The following is an 18,683-nucleotide window of genomic DNA, read 5'->3' as shown; positions in this document are numbered from 1 at the left end:
GATTTTCTCAACTGCTGTTCTGCTTTCGAGATACGTTTGCTCTTATAACAATAAAAATAAAAATGGTTTGTTTCATCATCAAATTGAAACAGCAGTTTGTTTCTCTATAATTTTTTAACCATGTTTTCTTAACTTCTGCTGAGTGAAATTTTTGTAACAGGATTATTAGTTCCGATAAAGGAAACTCTTTTTCAGACAGCACTTTGTGTGATCTTCGAGAGGAAAACTCACGGCTGTCTGGAATGGAATATGAGTGAAATAGATAGTGTTGCTTTAGTTTTCTTAGTTGAATGTTTAGATAACCATGATAAGATGCCCAAGTCATAGGAACATTGTAAGTAATAAAGTTTAGTAAAAAAGATATAGAAGTTTTACAATAATGTCCAATTGTTTTCAATCAGTAGAAAAATCAGTAGATATAAAAGAAAGCGGGGGCAGCTTCAGTGATAACTATTACTAGTGTTAATATATTTTCCGGAGACTATAAAAAACACGTTTATTGATACCGTTTGCATTTAATTAGAAGTAGAATTGCTTGTTTTGGGAACTATAATGACAGTTTAGAAGTCTCTAAAATATATTCCTTTCAGTGCAAAGCAATAAAGGATGCTCTGAATGTTTTTTTTTTAATGTACCTTTTCTTGGCCCCAAGCTGACAATCCTAATTCTCCACACATATCTGAGCACATTTCGATTTTAGTTCAGAGAATGTCCTTGTCTGTCAAGAAGTTTTATCCACACCGTACTGATGATTATCTTTGTCCAAACAGCAGTCAGTTGACAACACTTTAATGTCCCTCTTTCAGTTGAAGTAAGAGGAATCAACGAACAGCAATTTTGAACTTTTAACGATCTCTGAAATGTTTCTTGCTAGAACTTTACTTTTTAAGTTATTTAAGATACACGTTGCAGCGTGTTCCATTCTTTAAGCCGTAATTAAAATTTGTGGCAAACAATTTTTATGAACAGGACGTTGAACACCCACCACATATTAACCGAAAGGAACTTATTTCTACTGCAAGAAGGTACAATTTCTTATCGCTTTTCAAATACCAATTTGTGGTAACTAAAAGGTTAAACGAAAACCAAAAAAAGTTAAGTAATTCACCTGAAAGTCCTCTCTCTGCTGCTAGCAACTGGTCATGTCAAACGATAAGCAAAAGAAGCAGTGAATTAATCATCGTACAGAAAAGTAAAGCCATTCACAGCTGTTGCCATTTTTGATAAACGTAGGCTACAGGCTAGGAACATGAACTATAATTTTGCCACATCGATATTGATGAAACATTGGGGCTTTTATTGTTCCTAAAATTTAATTTCTTGTCGCGTGCCGTGAAGATACTATTTTTAAGCTTTTACGTGTAAGGATGTTGATGTTGTCATTGTTACGGTCATCTATAATTTCTCTTTCGACATCTGAGATTTTCTCAAGAAGCAAACGTTCTTTATCTTTATTTTCGTTTCACTGGTTTTCATTTAGATCTAAATCCCTAACTCAGTTGATCTGGCCACTGTTTTCGGTGCTTTTAAAATGAATAAAAACCTGAGACGTCTATTTCATTAAATTTGGATGTTTCATCAATATTCATATATAATAAACAGAGCATTATCTGGCGTCTGGGAATAAGAATTTCGTCTTCGCTGAATTCATTATCGAGAGATACCTCAGCAGGACATGGCAAAATTTGTGTTCCCTGTGAGGCCATGCAATATCCTCTATATTTTAACAATGTGATTTCTACAATGGACTTGTTTAACACTAGGAATTTATATTTTGTTTGTTGACAGGGGCATTCGGTATTTTAAAATAACTGGTCAGTTTACAAATTGTGGACCAGTAAAACAGAATAGTTTTCTTCTTGTCGCATATGTGATCTTCTTCGATATTACCGATGGTATCTTTTACGTTCTACTATCATTTGACTTTTAAATTCACTAAACAGAATTACGTTTTCCAGCTTTACGATATCTTCGCTAATAATTCTGTCTTTAACTGCGAGTATAGAGTTTCTTGCATTCCATGTAGCTGTTAATTCCTCCCAAAGAAACCACACCCGATTTCACCAATTTCTACATTCTCTGAGACTATTTGCTTGACAATAAGGTGCATAGAGCATAGTGCATGGAATATAAATACTGGAAAATGTTACTGAGTATGATAGCGGGAAGAAGAGTATAAAATATTACAATAAAGGAAAGCGTGAGAATTACAATAAAAAGTTTAGACTGATGAAAACTCACGGCTGCCTGGAATGGAACGAGTGAAATAGAAAGTGTTGGTCTAGTTTACTTAGTTGAATGTTTGGATAATAACCATGATAAGATGCCTAAGTCATAGGAACGTTATGAGTGGTAAAGTTTACAAAAAAAAAGATATAGAAGTTTTAGTTCATATAATAATGTTCAATTGTTTTCAATCAGTAGAAATGGAAGAAAGCGGGGGCAGCTCTAGTGATAACTATTACTAGTGTTAATATATTCTCGGAAGACTATGAAAAAAAAACTGTTTCTTGATACCGTTTGCATTTAACTAGAAGTAGAATTGTTTGTTTTTGGAACTATAATGACAGTTTAGAAGTCTCTAAAATATATTCCTTTCAGTGCAAAGCAATAAAGGATGCTCTGAATGTTTTTTTTTAATGTACCTTTTCTTGGCCCCAAGCTAACAATCCTAATTCTCCACACATATCTGAGCACATTTCGATTTTAGTTCAGAGAATGTCCTTGTCTGCCAAGAAGTTTTATCCACACCATACTGATGATTATCTTTGTCCAAACAGCAGTCAGTTGACAACACTTTAATGTCCCTCTTTCAGTTGAAGTAAGAGGAATCAACGAACAGCAATTTTGAACTTTTAACGATCTCTGAAATGTTTCTTGCTAGAACTTTACTTTTTAAGTTATTTAAGATACACGTTGCAGCGTGTTCCATTCTTTAAGCCGTAATTAAAATTTGTGGCAAAATAATTTTTTTATGAACAGGATGTTGAACACTCACCACATATTAACCGAAAGGAAGTTATTTCTACTGCATGAAGGTACAATTTCTGATCGCTTTTCAAATACCAATTTGTGGTAACTAAAAGGTTAAACGAAAACCAAAAAAAGTTAAGTAATTCACCTGAAAGTCCTCTCTCTGCTGCTAGCAACTGGTCATGTCAAACGATAAGCAAAAGAAGCAGTAAAGTAATCATCGTACAGAAAAGTTTTCGCCATTCACAGCTGTTGCCATTTTTAATAAACGTAGGCTACAGGCTAGAAACATGAACTATTATTTTACCATATCGATATTGATGAAACATCGGGACTTTTATTGTTCCTAAAATTTAATTTCTTGTCGCGTGCCGTGAAGATACTATTTTTAAGCTTTTACGTGTAAGGATGTTGATGTTGTCATTGTTACGGTCATCTATAATTTCTCTTTCGACATCTGAGATTTTCTCAAGAAGCAAACGTTCTTTATCTTTATTTTCGTTTCACTGGTTTTCATTTAGATCTAAATCCCTAACTCAGTTGATCTGGCCACTGTTTTCGGTGCTTTTAAAATGAATAAAAACCTGAGACGTCTATTTCATTAAATTTGGATGTTTCATCAATATTCATATATAATAAACAGAGCATTATCTGGCGTCTGGGAATAAGAATTTCGTCTTCGCTGAATTCATTCTCGAGAGATACCTCAGCACGACATGACAAAATTTGTATTCCGCGTGAGGCCATGCAATATCCTCTATATTTACCAATGTGATTTCTACAATGGACTTGTTTAACACTAGGAATTTATATTTTGTTTGTTGACAGGGGCATTCGGAATTTTAAAATAACTGGTCAGTTTACAAATTGTGGACCAGTAAAACAGAATATTTTTCTTCTTGTCACAGATGTTATCTTCTTCGATATTACCCATGGTATCTTCTACGTTCTACTATCATTTGACTTTTAGATTCACTAAACAGAATTACGTTTTCCAGCTTTACGATATCTTCGCTAATAATTTGTCTTTGACTGCGAGTATAAAGTTTCTTGCATTCCATGTAGCTGTTGATTCCTCCCGAAGAAACCACACCCGATTTGACCAAATTCTATATTCTCTGAGACTATTTGCTTGACAATAAGGTGCATAGAGCATAGTGCATGGAATATAAATGCTGTAAAATGTTAATGAGTACAATAGCGGGAAGAAGAGCATAAAATATTACAATAAAGGAAAGCGTGAGAATTACGATAAAAAGTTTAGATTGATGATTGAGAGAAGGATTTTCTCACCGGATGTGCAGATGTTCTAAGCTCTATGCACATATTGCAACACACCAATGAAGACAGATGCTTCTGCCAAAACATGTCTGTGAATTTTAAAATTGTCGTCATTTACTTGAAATTAAAACTATATGCTTGACAATAGGGTGATATTGGAAGAAGACATTATAACTTGATCCTCGCAAGGGTTGTATACAGTTAATTGCTCAAGTTAGGCCTTTAAACAAAATAGATATGGCAAAATTTTTGGTTTCAAACACGTTCAAAACGATTACGATTCAATGCGATTGCCCCGGGTCATTGTACAATAAAAAGCTAATAACATACGTACTGAACAGGCTTCCTTGGGGTGAGAAGTACAAAGCGAACTTTTGCGTTGTCACGTACGTCAACGTGAACCTCAACGCTTTCAAAGTTAATAACATAGAAGGCAAAATTACTGAATGATGATTGGTCAATGAAGAGGGTATTTTTTCTTAGTTTTGCTGGTGAAGAGGGCGAAATTACTCGCTCACGATTGGTCCTCAGATTGCCTAGCAACAGCTTATGCTATCTAGAAATTGTTGAATTCTTGAAACAATGGCGTCTCGTTTTGAGGTAGTTGACGGTCGAGGAATCTATCAAAGAATTAAAAGAGACGAGGGAAAATGAAACCACAAAGAAAAGCACGGAATACTGGAAGAACGTTTTTAAAAAGTGGGCGAATGAAGACTTCCAAGCAAATTTAGAAGAGTACGAGAGCGATGTACTCGAGCAAACACTGCCGCAGTTTTATGCCGAGTTACGAAAAGACAACGGGGATGACTACCAGCCTGATTGCCTGAAAGTAATGCGGGTATCTTTGAAGAGATATCTAGAATCAAAAGCATATCGAAAGTCTATCATCCGAGACAGGGAGTTTCTTAACTCCAGAAAAGCCCTCGAAGGGAAGGTCAGGAAACTGCGAGAGCAGGGCAAAGGAAAGCGACCAAACCGATCCAGAAGTTTGACAAAAGAAGAGAAAGAAGTCCTTTGGCAGAACAGTCAGCTTGGAGCGAGCACTCCACGAGCTCTACTTAACACCATGTGGTGGCTGCACACTCAGCACTTTGGCCTACGAGGGCGACAAGAACAAAACCAAATGAAAGTTGAATATTTCACTCTACAACGCGACGACGACGGACACGAATTTCTAACTTTTGCCGAAGGTCCAACTAAGAGGACACAGGGAGGACTTAGCGTGAAAACCAGACTAGTTACCTCCAAAATGTTTGCCAGAGGGAATAAGGAAAGGTGCCCCGTCATCTTGTTTAACCTATACCTGGAGAAGAGACCAAACAACGTGAGGAAAAGCGGTCCGTTTCACCTCACTGTCATTGTCAAGCCATGCAGTTTCAAGGGTTTGGTACAAGAAAATCCCAATGGGAAAGAACGTCTTAAACACAATCATGAAAAACATGAAAGAAAACTCACCGCTGAAGGATCTGTGTCCCGAGAAGAATTTGACCAACCGTAGTGCAGGAAAAACCATGGTGAAGAAGCTGAAAAGTTGTGGTACCCCAAAGTATGAAATATAGGATATTACAGGTCACGCACCTGCCAAACGGGCTGACGATTATGACTCAGGAAAAAAACGAGAGCGGCAGATCATTTCACGAGCCATTGACAGCACTGGTCCTGTTCCCTTAAGAGTTGTTTTAAGTCAGCTTTAATTACCCGGCAAAGTCCCTGCAGTCACTGCTGTCACTGCAGCGTCACCTTGAAGCCGAGAATGATGCCGTTCAGGAGAGCATAAGCGATCTAAGGCGAGGATACAAGCGTGTCTTTATCGAAGAATTAGATTCTTTGCGATCTGAAAGCGTTTTGAAAGTTTTAACTTTGTTTTAAAATGCACTAACTTTATGTTTTCAAAGTTGAAAGTCTGGTTGTCAATGTCCTGTTATCTTTGTGCGAAAAGAAAATTTCATTTGGCTCAGTCGGGCGTTTGTTAGTCGGGAGCGCATTCAGAAATTCAGTAATTTTTCCCTCTATTCCATTAACAAGTAATAGCGATGGGTCCACGTAAAATTAACAATTAATATAACTTGTCTTTTCACAAGTTGCTGAAATTGAAAACAGGCGTGATATTAATCCTAATTTTACTCGGCCTCATTCGATTACCTATATAGAAATACTCAGTTTTCTAGTCCAGTCCGCGTTCGTAGATTCACGATCACTTCATCTTTTTCACGGCCGCAAAAACTATAGTTTCTCCAAGAGGTTTTATACAGAATATCGTAAATGTCCTACACACTCGATGAAAGCAGTATTTTGCCTAGTATTTTGGTGTTTTGCGATCATTTCTCAAGTTCCAAGCAGACTTCCAGCACGCTTCCAGCATTTGAGCCAGGATTTGATAGAAACCAGACGTGCAAACGAATGTCCACGTACGAACATGAGTTCTCGTCGCTCAGTGGATAGAGCGCCCGCCCGGTGTTCGGGAGGTCATGGGTTCAATTCCTGTCGGGGACTCAGAATTTTTCTTTGTCCCATGCTCGTGTCATGTTGATTAATTCACCTTCACATGCCTATCTTTTTCGTCAATTACTACTCTGCAGCTTCTTGCCGATATGGTATTTATATCGATGGATTTAAAGTCTCTAAAATCGTTGAAAGGTCATGCTGATTTCCGTTGAAGTCTCTTGCAAACTTCTCTGGGTCTAAAGTCCGAAGCCTTGATCGGAACGTGAGCAAACAAAGGGAAAGGAATGTGCTCTTGGTTTTTCCAGACGTTAGTGGGGGAGGAAGATTGCGTGACGAGCACAAAAAGGCTTCTGCGTACGAGGCTACACCATTACCATACGTACATCTTTTATACCGGAAATTCTTGTTATGGTCAATTGACAGCTGTCAAAACAAGGTATCCACTGACCAGTATCACGTAAACATAGCATGGGCTCAGGTTTGGAGCCCAGATACTGGTTTTCGATTTGTTCGCGTGCTCAAGCCAGGTTTTCACTCTGAAGGTGCAGAAGGAGGCACGTAAACGGCAATTTTTTCGCGCGAATTAATCTCTAGCGAGTTGTTTACTTTTCTTCCGAGATATTCCTTGCACAATTGTCTCTTGGAAAACCCCTGTTAAGTTCTTAACTGGAAAAAATTGTGAAAACACACGCTAAACAATTGCATGCTAAAAATTGATCATTTCAAAGGAAAACTTTTTTTTTCCTTTATGGTTAACGTATTGCAATCAGGAGCTCCGCTCTTAGGTTTGGTTAAATCTATACCTTAACTCGCGCCTAGTGATAATAAAGTTTTGGCAAAACATCAATTAGCTTTCAGTCAATTCCCTGAGATCGTTGCCAGTTTTGTCTTTTGTCTACATTTTGTTTAGACTGTTTGTCACTGGACGAAAACAGTTACACTCACCTGAAACAACGCGTTCCAGTGTTATACCGAGGAAAATCACCCAAGTCACTTTTATTTTCTCGTATACACACGATCCTTGGAGTAGCAACAGCATCAGTCGACGAACCAAAGTCAGGCTATATAAGACACTGGTAAAGCCAGTCTTGATGTATGGCTGCGAGACGTGGAAAATGAATAAAAGTGATGAGAATAAAATCGACGTCTTCCAAAGCAGATGTCTTAGACGGATATTTAAGATACGCTGGTAAGAAAGAATTACAAACAAAGAAATCCTGAAGATGGCTGAGATGAAAAACCTCAGTGAGGGCGAGCGAAAGAGAAGATGGAAATTCATCGGTCACATCATGAGGAAAGATCCAAATAATGGCTGCAGAACTGCATTAACCTGGACCCCAGAAGGGCGGCAAGAACGGGGTAGACCAAAGACAACATGGAGGAAGACAGCAGAGAGAGAAAGGGAAAAAGCTGCATGGAAGAACTGGAGTGAGGTACAAATCGCAGCGGCTGACAGAGCTGGTTGGCGGGATTGTGTTGAGACCTTATGTGCCACATGGCACGAAGAAGATAGGTAACAGGTAACACACGATCCTTGTCCATTGTCCTTAAAAAACTGGACGCGATTGAAACAAAAATCGACAACCTTGGAAGCTATGTCAAAAACGTGGACGCTAAAGTAAATGCGTCAACTACGAAAGTGGAAACTCTGGAGGCGACAACAAGAAATGCAGTGAAGTCTATCGAAGAGCTCGACAGAGGATTGGCGTTCCTAAACAGCGAGGTCGAAGGGCTAAAGAAACTGGAGAAAGACTGCAACGCTCTCAGACAAGAGGTTCTCTACATGGGATTTTGCCAAAGGAGGGAAAACGTTCGTTTTTGCTCATGGATGACGTAATTTACTTCATCCATGAGCTTAGTAGGCAGTCCAATGGCACTCACTCACTCACTCGATTCTGATTAATTTATTCATTAAATCCGGATTAAACATTTTTCTCCTACCTCCCCTGCTAAGTATTGTTTTTGTCTCGAGGACTTCTGGACATATGTCTGACTGGTTTTATCGGGGTACTACAAAGGCGTGATTGTTGTCCAACAACATGGCGTAACACGGCACGGAGGTCGAAGATGGTTTTTTGTTCGATCTGTAAACAGGGATTCCTTCGTGGGCTGAAAAATGGAAAGTTTTTACGCTAAGGAACTCTTGCTATGACAAATCGACAATGAAATCCTGTAAGCGACGATCCTTGCATCGAAATCTTGAAAGCTACAATGTCAATCGACCGTAGTCCGTGGACAAATCGACGGAATCGTTTAAAAATGTCTTAATGTCACCTGAAGGAGGAATGAAATGAATGCCGTGTTATCTGGAAGCTAAGGTAACCCTTCTTGTTGTATCGTTTTTTTCTTTAAAAACCATGTCTACAGGAGCACTTTTGCGTACTAGTAATATTAGATTCTTTCGTTCGGAAACTGTTCGATTCCGAAAGTAGTCATCTGACAAAGCAAATGGTTTTCTTAACACGAAAGAACTGACGTATGCCATTTTGTGTCATTGTTAGCGGAGCTCCGGCGGCCCCAAGGGCCGCCAAGCGGAGCCCCATACCGATATAGAGAAGAAAAGGAAACCCATGAATTGATTTTCTCATGGTTATCATGGCCAGCGGTATTGCTCGTGGGCGCGTACGCACGACGGCGACGACGACGACGGAGTCGCGCAAGATGGCGGCCATACTCCAGCTAATAGGTTGACAGAGACATGCACCCTTGGTTTGTAGCGGGAGAATGCCATTTTTCTTTGCGGGATGTTTAAAGAAAAACGATAGCGGAGGTTGGTCTAATATTTTTAAGACAGGGTTCCACTGAAACAATAAACAGAAAGCAAGGATTAACAGGCAAAGAAGCAGCGAAGAAGATTGCGAAAAAGACTGAGCGGGACAGCGCTGGGGAAGGAGGCGAGACAGTACTGAACAATGCCGTGAATTATAGCTAGTCAAGGGCTAAAGAAAGGAAGTGAAATAATACCGAACAATGTCGTGAACCAAAGCTAACGAGGGCTATAGAAAGGAGGCGAAAGTACCCGACAGACTGATTCAGAAGACTGCCGAACTCCCCATGGCCAAGTTCAAAATTCGTGCGAACGTGATGCTGTGCAGCCGTGCAAGGTCAGGTGATGAAGAAGACAAATCAAACGTACCCGAGTGTTTTAGAGAAATTTCAAAACAGTAAACGAAGCGGAAAGAAGTGGTTGATTCGTTGTTCTGTCGAAAATATAACTTCAGTTCAGTCTTCACAACTTTTGGTGCAAGTTTCTGCCTGGAAGATTTACACTGGCCGAACTGAATTGCCAACTTGCGGTAAGTGACTTTTGTTGTTGCGTTTGCTATGAAAATTAACAAGTTGCCTCGGCGATAGAAGCTTATTTTCAATTGGAATCCATTAAGAGTCTTCCTTATTTGACGCCATGCTGTAAGAGATTTTAAAAATTGCATCGTTTTAATTTCGCTCGTCTCTAAACAATAACACGTGGGTCGCTTTGGAGGTTGCTGTAAGTTGTAAACAAAATAAGTTTTCTGTCGATTTTCGTCGTCAACTTAAGCTTATAACCTCACGTCTAAAAATAAGCTTAACCAAAACCGTACTTGTAAACACGGCCGGGTGAGTTAGTTAGCACTGCCGCTTCGTAGACTGCCAAAATTTCTTCTTCTGTTGTTGAAAACCAAGAAAGGTCTACAAACCATTTTAAGCCGAAGCGAACAGGATTTGCTAAATTTACTTTTGTTCCTATGTGAACATTTGCATATTGTGATTACAAAGTACGGAGATTTCCTCGTTTTGTTAGTTCGATTTATTCGGTTTGGCGAAATGCTTTTGTGAATTCCGAGGTTAATTTGGTTGAAGACTGGTAAAGCTAATGCCAATAAAATGACTGCAGAGCTAAATTAAGCCGTCGGCAAAAATACAGACTCTCAGCAATATTCAAATTTAAGCGTAAATAATTTTTAAACTTTAACACCGCAAGCTTAAACGAATTTTCTTTATCCTCTCTTTTATTCGGTCACCTTTCATTGAGAAGGGATTTGCTGTTGATACTCGAGCTCAGATGTAGTGATATGCATCTTGTGTTTATAATGTAGATTTCCTCGTTTTATTTTGTTGTCTGTCCAATCAATTCGGTTTGGTGAAATGCTTATACAGTCCAAAATGTCGAGTAGACGATTATGCATGGCAATCCTGTCTGCAAATAAAGCCCTGCTTTGATTTTGATTGGCTATTTCATTTTATTTGTGTCCTTGTTTTTGGTTGGGGGTACATGGACCCTATTTTCTTAATAAGAGGTTATTCCCCAATGCGGTATTTACACTTAATATGGAAATGTTCCTAAAAAGTGAGGTGGTACTAATTAATTCGGTAAATTGAACAGTGTGATAGAAGTTCTTGCCCTGACCATTTCTCGGTAATAAGAATAACTTTTACATACATATATACACAATTTAGTTGGAGAGAGCATTCTCCTATCTCCACTCTCTCTCTCTCTCTCTCTCTCTCTCTGCTCTCTTCTCCACACTAATTTTTTATTAACTAACTTATTAAATGAATGTCACTGACTGCTTTCTTTGTTGTGCATGCATACTTTTTTGCTCGTCGAAGAAAGTTTCAGTTTCTTCCTGGCTGTACAGTTTCCTTTCTCCCGATCCTGTACCAATTCGTTTGTGATATAACTTTGTGAATTCGCTATTCTCCTTAAATTTTATCTCATCAGGTTGATAGAATGCACTCTCAGAGTGTTCCATCATTGTCTTCAGTAGCTACAATTTTCCGGAAAGAAGCAATAGTTTTCTTAATTTCCTTTTACTTTGTTTTAGGACTTTTTAGCATGCCTGTAATTGGCCCATGGGCATTACGGGAGAATAATTTTCAAGTAAAGAATTACATTCATTTTAGTGTTGAGTATTTTAAATTGTTATGAATTAGGCATTTATTTTTATTTTTTATTATATTTTTTATTTTAGTCGCACGCAATGTTTTATGATTTTACCGAGGTATACCATGTAAATATAAATAATGCGCTGGAATTGGCCAATCAGAGTGTGCATTATATCGGCTTTAAACACAAACCATATATAATAAATGAATTGTATGTGAATGATATTTTTATTACAGAGTAACTGGACAGGGCAAGAACTTCTCCTTCTTTTGTGAATTTATATACTAATTCCTCTCAGTGCTGTCAAAATGTCTCAGGAACCTTCATTTCTGATAACCCGTACGAAAATGGAAGCCCTGTAAAATGACTGCGATTTGGCTCATCGTTGACTGGAAGCCTTTTTGCAGCCGATTAGCAGTGAAATGACAGGCATTTAACAGAATTCAGCAAAAACTGCTAGCTGCACTGTGACTGCACCGAGCTATGATCTTCAACAGCCACGCTCCAGTTATTTACCAGCCCAGCTTTTGCTGTTGAATGACTGTTGTTTGTCTTCTGATGCAATTAGTAAGTCGCCATACAACCTTACGTTAAATATTAATTTGTGTCCACCGGTGAGGCTGTAATCCGAAATAACCCGTTATAATTATACGACTGCAGTTTGGCTTCTCGGTCTTCTCGCGTATAGCCACAGATATACGCATGTAATTATAAACGAACCGCTACATAAATGATCGAGCTAGCGAGACACAATGAATCTGCACGACTGATAAAACTGTATACGTTCGCAAGCTTGCAAATAAGAGACGACGAAATAGCTGTTGAGCTCTCTGCTTACCTTTATTTCAGCCTGATTCATTTGTGCACATTTGAATTTAATGCCTTCGATCTTCAGAGTTGAGCTGAATTAGCAGTAAAAGTGTTTCCAAACCGCAGTCAAATACAACAATGAACGCTTGTGTTCAGCAGTAAGCTTACCGTAGATCCGTTGCGCTAGAAGCACGCGGTAAGAAATGGCGCAAACCTTCGATTGCTATATCTGAAGTTTATTGGTCCCTTTGAAAAACCAATCATGGAACACGTTCTAAATTCCCATTTCAATCTTGAGTCACGAAATGATAAGCCACGTATGGCGGTATGCTTGCTTTCCAAATGATCCGAAAGGTACTAGAAAACTGTAACTCTCTTTCCTTTAAAATGCGAAACTAACATGTGCTATATGCAGGCGATGTAAATTAACAGACATTTTTGTTTTTGTTTTTTTCTCGTCGCGCAGGAGTCTCTACGGACACTCTATAGCCTGCGAACGCAGATACATTTCCAGTTGTCACTTCGAGAAGCGACAACAACAGTGGCAGCACCAACAACAGCAAAGGAATCCTCAACCATGGCAACAACAACAGCAGCAGAATCTACAACCATACCAGCAACAACAACAGCAGCAGAATCTGCAACCATACCAGCAACAACAACAGCAGCAGAATCTGCAACCACACCAGCAACAACAACAGCAGCAGAATCTGCAACCATACCAGCAACAACAACAGCAGCAGAATCTGCAACCATACCAGCAACAACAACAACAGCAGAATCTGCAACCATGGCAGCAACAACAACAGCAGCAGAATCTGCAACCATGGCAACAGCAGCATAATCCAAAACCATTGCAACAGCAACAACAACAACAACAAGGGCAGCAGCAGAATCCACAGCACCTTCAGTTGCATCAACAGCAGAAACCACAACAAAGGCAGCTGCAACCACAGTAACAAATGCCGGGCCATCAGCCAACAGAAGTACAAGTGAATAATGCTTCTGTACCGCACCTTGATCAACCACCGCCTCCAACTTTTGATAAGCAATCTGGCCAGACTACACTGGAAGTTCATGACCTGACTGACCTCCATTCCTACTCAGATTTGTCACTTAATGCTTCCACTTCTTCTTTGAATTCCTCTTTGTCACCTACTATTTACAATGCAGTGCATCTTGCAGATGACTTGACCGATCTGGAAAATGATAATAGCTTTGATATGGACATGGCAATGGATTCAGACTGCCAAAGCTGCCTTGACAAGGACGCTGAAATCAGACTGCTCAGAGAGGAAGTAGATGAGCTTCGTTATCTAGGTATGGTCAGTGTTATTATTTCTCAGTCAGGACTGCAATATTACAAACTTGAATACCATGTATATTGAATCATTTTTGATATAGTAAAAAGCATAATAATATTGAAAGGTTGCAGAAACTTTTCGACATCATGTCCAAATAAAATTTGTGGTATTTAAACAATTGCTAAACTTCTAAAAAACCTAGTCAGGTACCACTTATGAAAATTCCCAGCATCACTTAACTACACTAATGGTTTGTTTTCCAAATCTTACTTATGTTACAGTTCCACCTCCTCAAGTACTTGAATATCTCCAGAAAGTTACTGATGGTTTTAAAGTAAAAATGATGAGACTTGTTTGGCAAATGAATTGCATCTTGGTGTAACTTAAATGTTAATGCAATCAATTAATTCTTTGTTATCTTTATTTCCCAAGGGTGAAACACAACATTTCACGTCAACACCTTTAGTGTCAAAAAATGAGAAAATAAAGTCCGCCTTTACGGCCCAAAACATGTGTCTGACTGGAAGTGCTTCCCAAGGCCAGGTAAGGCTTATGAATTGTAAGGTTAAGATACTTGGCAAAAGTTTTTATTCGCCAAGTTTGACGGATGTAGCTGGGCTAGAAAGTGTTCAGTTAGGTTTTTAATTTCCCATACATTTGTTTATATTTTTTCCCGCAAATTGACGCGGTTCGCGGGAAAATTATAGACAAATGCATGGAAAATTAAAAACGTAACTGAATGCTTTCTAACCCAGCTACAGTACTTCAAACTTGGCAAATAAAAACTTTTGCCAAGTATCTGAACCTTACAATTCATAAGTTGTCCAGAATTCGATTTTTGTAAAAGATACTTGCCGTCGGATTCCCATACAAACACTGTAATTTCTACCCGCTTTGCCTACTCGTCAAAACCGTGATAAGGCCTATTCCTGATCAGTTTTTCTTCCAAGGTTGCGAAGTTGTTTGCGAACCACATCAGCGAATTTCTGATCTTTACCAGGCATAATGATCGGTATTATCATCCATATGGAGCTGTCAGATGGTGCGTGAATTAGGTCTGGAGGGTGATAGATAGCCGAGTTGATAAGCTTCTCTGGATATTTTAATTTAAAAAATATACCCTTCAAGTTCTTACTTTGTTGCGAAAGGAACTCTGGTGTAGAAGACAAGCGTTTTGCATGGTCTAGCATAGTTCTCAGATTGAAGTGAAATTTGTACCTGCTGTCGACATGACACTCAAGCGGACTTGATACGCGCGAAACGTTTTGTTTTAATTTAAGCAGCGCCAATCATGTTTTATGGCATTCTGTATTTCTTCTTTTTCACACTTCTATTTTCATATATATATCTTTATGTTAATTTTTTTCATATTTCACTTTTGATAACGATGAAATGAAGTCATCGAATCATCAAGTCACTTTTTTATTGCTAATTTTCTTGTTTAAATAATAATAATAATAATAATAATAATGATTGAAGCAATGTTGAGCAGCTCGCAATAATTGAGGAAATGTTGAAACGATATGACCCAATGGTATTCTGGGTAGACTACCTTGGTAGGGTTAGCATTTATCCTTTTATAAATAATCAAGATACTTTCTTTCTTTGAGAGCCTTAAGAGCATGATTTATGCGACCTGTCTTATTATCATGTTAATTCTGTCACAGATGACAATTATTTTTCCCAATTTCCCAGCAAATATTTGGGTTGCATCGTTAGTGGTTTATGCTTTTCGTGGGTCAATGATTCTACAATCAGGTTTATATAGTAATTATCATTGTTGTGTTATCTATTCAGGGTCAACACCATGATCTATTTTCTCCTGGAAATGGGAAGCAGGAGCTTTATACTGGAGCAGGTGTGTACGTCCCCTGTGTAGAGCTCCATCACATCCATGACAGGGCTGGATTTAATCCAGCGGACATTATCACATCCATGATGTCACTTTTATTCACCGAAGAGGAACTGGCCACCTCAGTACCCTTTCGGGAGAAAGCTCAAAAACCAAAGGGAAAGTTCTGCAACAGCAGCTATTACATGCAATTATAGGTAAAAATAATTTGATATGTCATCTTAAGTTAAAATAAGATCCAGAGGAGCTCTGTCAAGGTCTGTTTAGACAGTTTAATTATAACTTGACTTTATTACTCATGAATCAGCTTTCTTCGTAGCTGAATATTATTATTGGATAGCAAGACTTCTCAATCTGATCAGCGAATTAACGTAAAATAATGGTCACGTCTGCACAAGCACCATACAAACTGTTCATGTATACAGCAGCAGTTTTAATGATTTAATGAGCACTTCTCATTTCTTATCTGTCTCTTTTCTTTGTGTTATAATTTTTCAGCTTATGCGAAGAAATGCCATGCCCTGTGGCAGAAAGAAAACAAACTGTCCAAACCACAAAGGGTGTATGACTGGAACAAAATTGTTCGTAACAAGTGCACTTCAGCTGCAAGGAAGGCAAAGAAGGAGCTCAGCTTCAGCTTTAATGCTAGTCACGGATGCAGCTAAGTGAACAGTAATACATGTATATTAGTTAAACTAGTAGCATAGCAAGTGTTAGTAACTTGACATGTAAACACTTAAACTAATGCAGCATAATCCAAAAAAGAAATCAGAAAAGAGTGATATTTTCAAGCAGCTCTTAAAACACTCTAAGTTTATTTATAGGTATATTCGTTTAATATACTTAATGGTACGTTTTTATTAACACAAGTTGGTTTTTGAATTTAAAACTTTGGCCGTGAAAATGGCAGTTGCTTTTCAAACAAAATACCGCATGATAAGAAAAATAATATCACTCTACAAGTCAAAAATGCAAAGTTTATGTAAGTTTCAAGTTAGGATCTATGTTAATGATACTGGCTGTATTATATAATTAAATGCGCCTTCGTGATTAAGATATATTAGTTATATATTTGAGCCAAGATAGTAAATATAGAAATATCTGAAACGCCTGAAGCTGAGCTTCTTTTTCCCAGCTCCTGATATATGCAGCTGCATTTGTTGCAAACAATTTTGTTCCATATAAATTTACTTTACAATTTGTATTTTTCTAGTCAATTGCAAAAGAAAAATAAATAAAGTTTTTAGCTGGAACAGATCCATGCTTTATAGGGTTCAATTATTATTCATCTGAGTTTCATTTTATTTAACCCCATGACTCCACGATATATAAGATCCAATTTTACATAAAAGTTATAAACAGAAAACATGTCAAATACATTTGACTGTTTATCAGCTGCAAAAAGGCTTGAACAGTCAAAGGTAAGTCAAACTGCAGACCTAGTATTTATCGCAGGACTTCCTTAAAGGCCCATGGTTTTAGTGACAGTTGCAGTCAAAATGCAGTCGATAAGCTGTGAGCCAAGTTACAGGAAATACCATGAATTCCTGAACTTTCTATCAAAAAACTGAATTGACTACATTTTGACTGCCTATTAAATTTGACTGCAGAATGACTGTATTATGACTGCATGAGCAGTCATACAAAAGCTCATTGAATAAACTGACTTGGAGGTTCAGTTCTGCAACCCATCCTGTTTGTAGTAATATCATAGCTGCAACATTGTGACAGATACACTGCATTACATTATTAAGAAACATATTAACTAATTATTTGTAAGTGCCTGTTAAATTAATCAGTTTTTCTTAGAGATAATTTACTCCTGGTTTATTTAAATAATTGGCTTTTTGGCTTTAAAATGATATTTATTGAGCTTTTAAATCAATTTTGTGATAATCTGCATTGGACATGGCATAAATTGATATTTTGCCAACACGAAATGGAGAACTGGGTCTTAAGCAGAGTTGCAGGATCAGCATTTTTGTAGAAAGAAAGGGTTGAGAAATTTGTGACATTCTACAGACAGCCTTGCCATTCGCAATGTCCAATAAGGTTGATTTGTTCCTTTCTGTTGTAGAAATAGTGTTCTCTAATTTATAAATTATTTCAATCTGTTGTTTAAATGATTGCCTTATAACCCCATGTCTGGCTTTGGTGCATGTAGGATATTGATGTATTTTTTTCCATTTTGCTGTAAATTATCTTAAGTGATGTGTCAATCAAAACATATCTTGGATATGCTGGGCTCTTCTGACAAATGTACCTATGCCTGATAACCTTGGAGTGCATTTGGTTGTGTAGTACATAATATAATTTCCTCTTAGCTTACTGATAATTCTTGGTATAATTTAATCATAGCAAAATTAATTAATGGAACCCAATAACAGCTCTTGTAGTCCACAATGCCAGTCGAGAAAAAGAACAAATCACATTGAAATTGAATAATAAAATTATTATTAGAAGCCTTTGCAAGTATTCATGATCAGCCAAAAAAAAATATCGTAATTACCGTTTATGTGAGGGTGATTTTGCTTATTGCAAACCCTTCGAGCAGGAGCAGACTCCATACAATAGTGAAGATGGCTAAATGTATCTTTGGGGACAAGTTAGAAAATAAAACTTTCCAACTTTTCACATATGTATACTGTTTTGGTATTTTTGTGAGATTACATTTGGTAGAGATTCAGGGACTGAGTATATTGTAACCACTGCATTTCAATCAGTCCCCACAACAAAAAAATGTGTAAACTTCTTTTGTTTGGGAGTCCCCATGTTAACTAAGGAAGAATATAATGATTAATAACAATGCCTTGTCTTTCTGAATAAGGTAGGAAAGAACAAGAAATGCCACCAAAAAGCACAGAAGACAGTTCTGTTATGTGATCAAGATTTTTGGTGGCTTCCCAGGAATCCTTGGAATCATGGCTCTATATTTCATAATCACACCATCTTTCGATCTGCTGATGTAATACTAGTTCCGGCTGAAACTATTAAATCATTCGCAATTTACCTCATACATGTTAGACTATTTTCATTAGTAACAACATTCTGAAAAATAACGGAGGAGCTCCGCTTTTAGGCTGGCCTAAATCTATATATTATATTTCTCAGCACAACTCAAGTTAGCAAGGTTGGTGTTGTGGTTTATTAT

The 18,683-nt window shown here is 37.8% G+C and overlaps 2 protein-coding genes across 2 annotated transcripts in view; one reads left to right on the top strand and one right to left on the bottom strand.

Moving 5' to 3' along the window:
• The window catches only part of LOC145495063 (insulin-like growth factor-binding protein complex acid labile subunit), a 29,974-nt gene extending 28,825 nt beyond the window's left edge, over positions 1–1,149 (bottom strand). Inside the window, exon 1 of the mRNA XM_081474639.1 lies at positions 1,109–1,149. The gene's annotated coding sequence lies outside the window, so the exon portion shown is untranslated. The remainder of the gene's footprint in view (positions 1–1,108) is intronic.
• Positions 305–5,752, top strand: LOC145494254 (uncharacterized protein KIAA1958-like). The gene is made up of 3 exons (XM_081473704.1): positions 305–334; positions 970–1,062; positions 4,859–5,752. The coding sequence occupies exons 1-3, from the start codon at positions 305–307 to the stop codon at positions 5,750–5,752; spliced, it is 1,017 nt and encodes a 338-aa protein (XP_081329830.1).
• The last annotated feature ends 12,931 nt before the right edge of the window (positions 5,753–18,683 follow it).

The sequence above is a fragment of the Orbicella franksi genome, chromosome 8, assembly GCF_964199315.1.
Source record: "Orbicella franksi chromosome 8, jaOrbFran1.1, whole genome shotgun sequence".
NCBI lineage: Eukaryota > Metazoa > Cnidaria > Anthozoa > Scleractinia > Merulinidae > Orbicella > Orbicella franksi.
The sequence above is the reverse complement of the archived record's forward strand: the minus strand, read 5'-3'. Positions and strand labels throughout refer to the sequence as shown.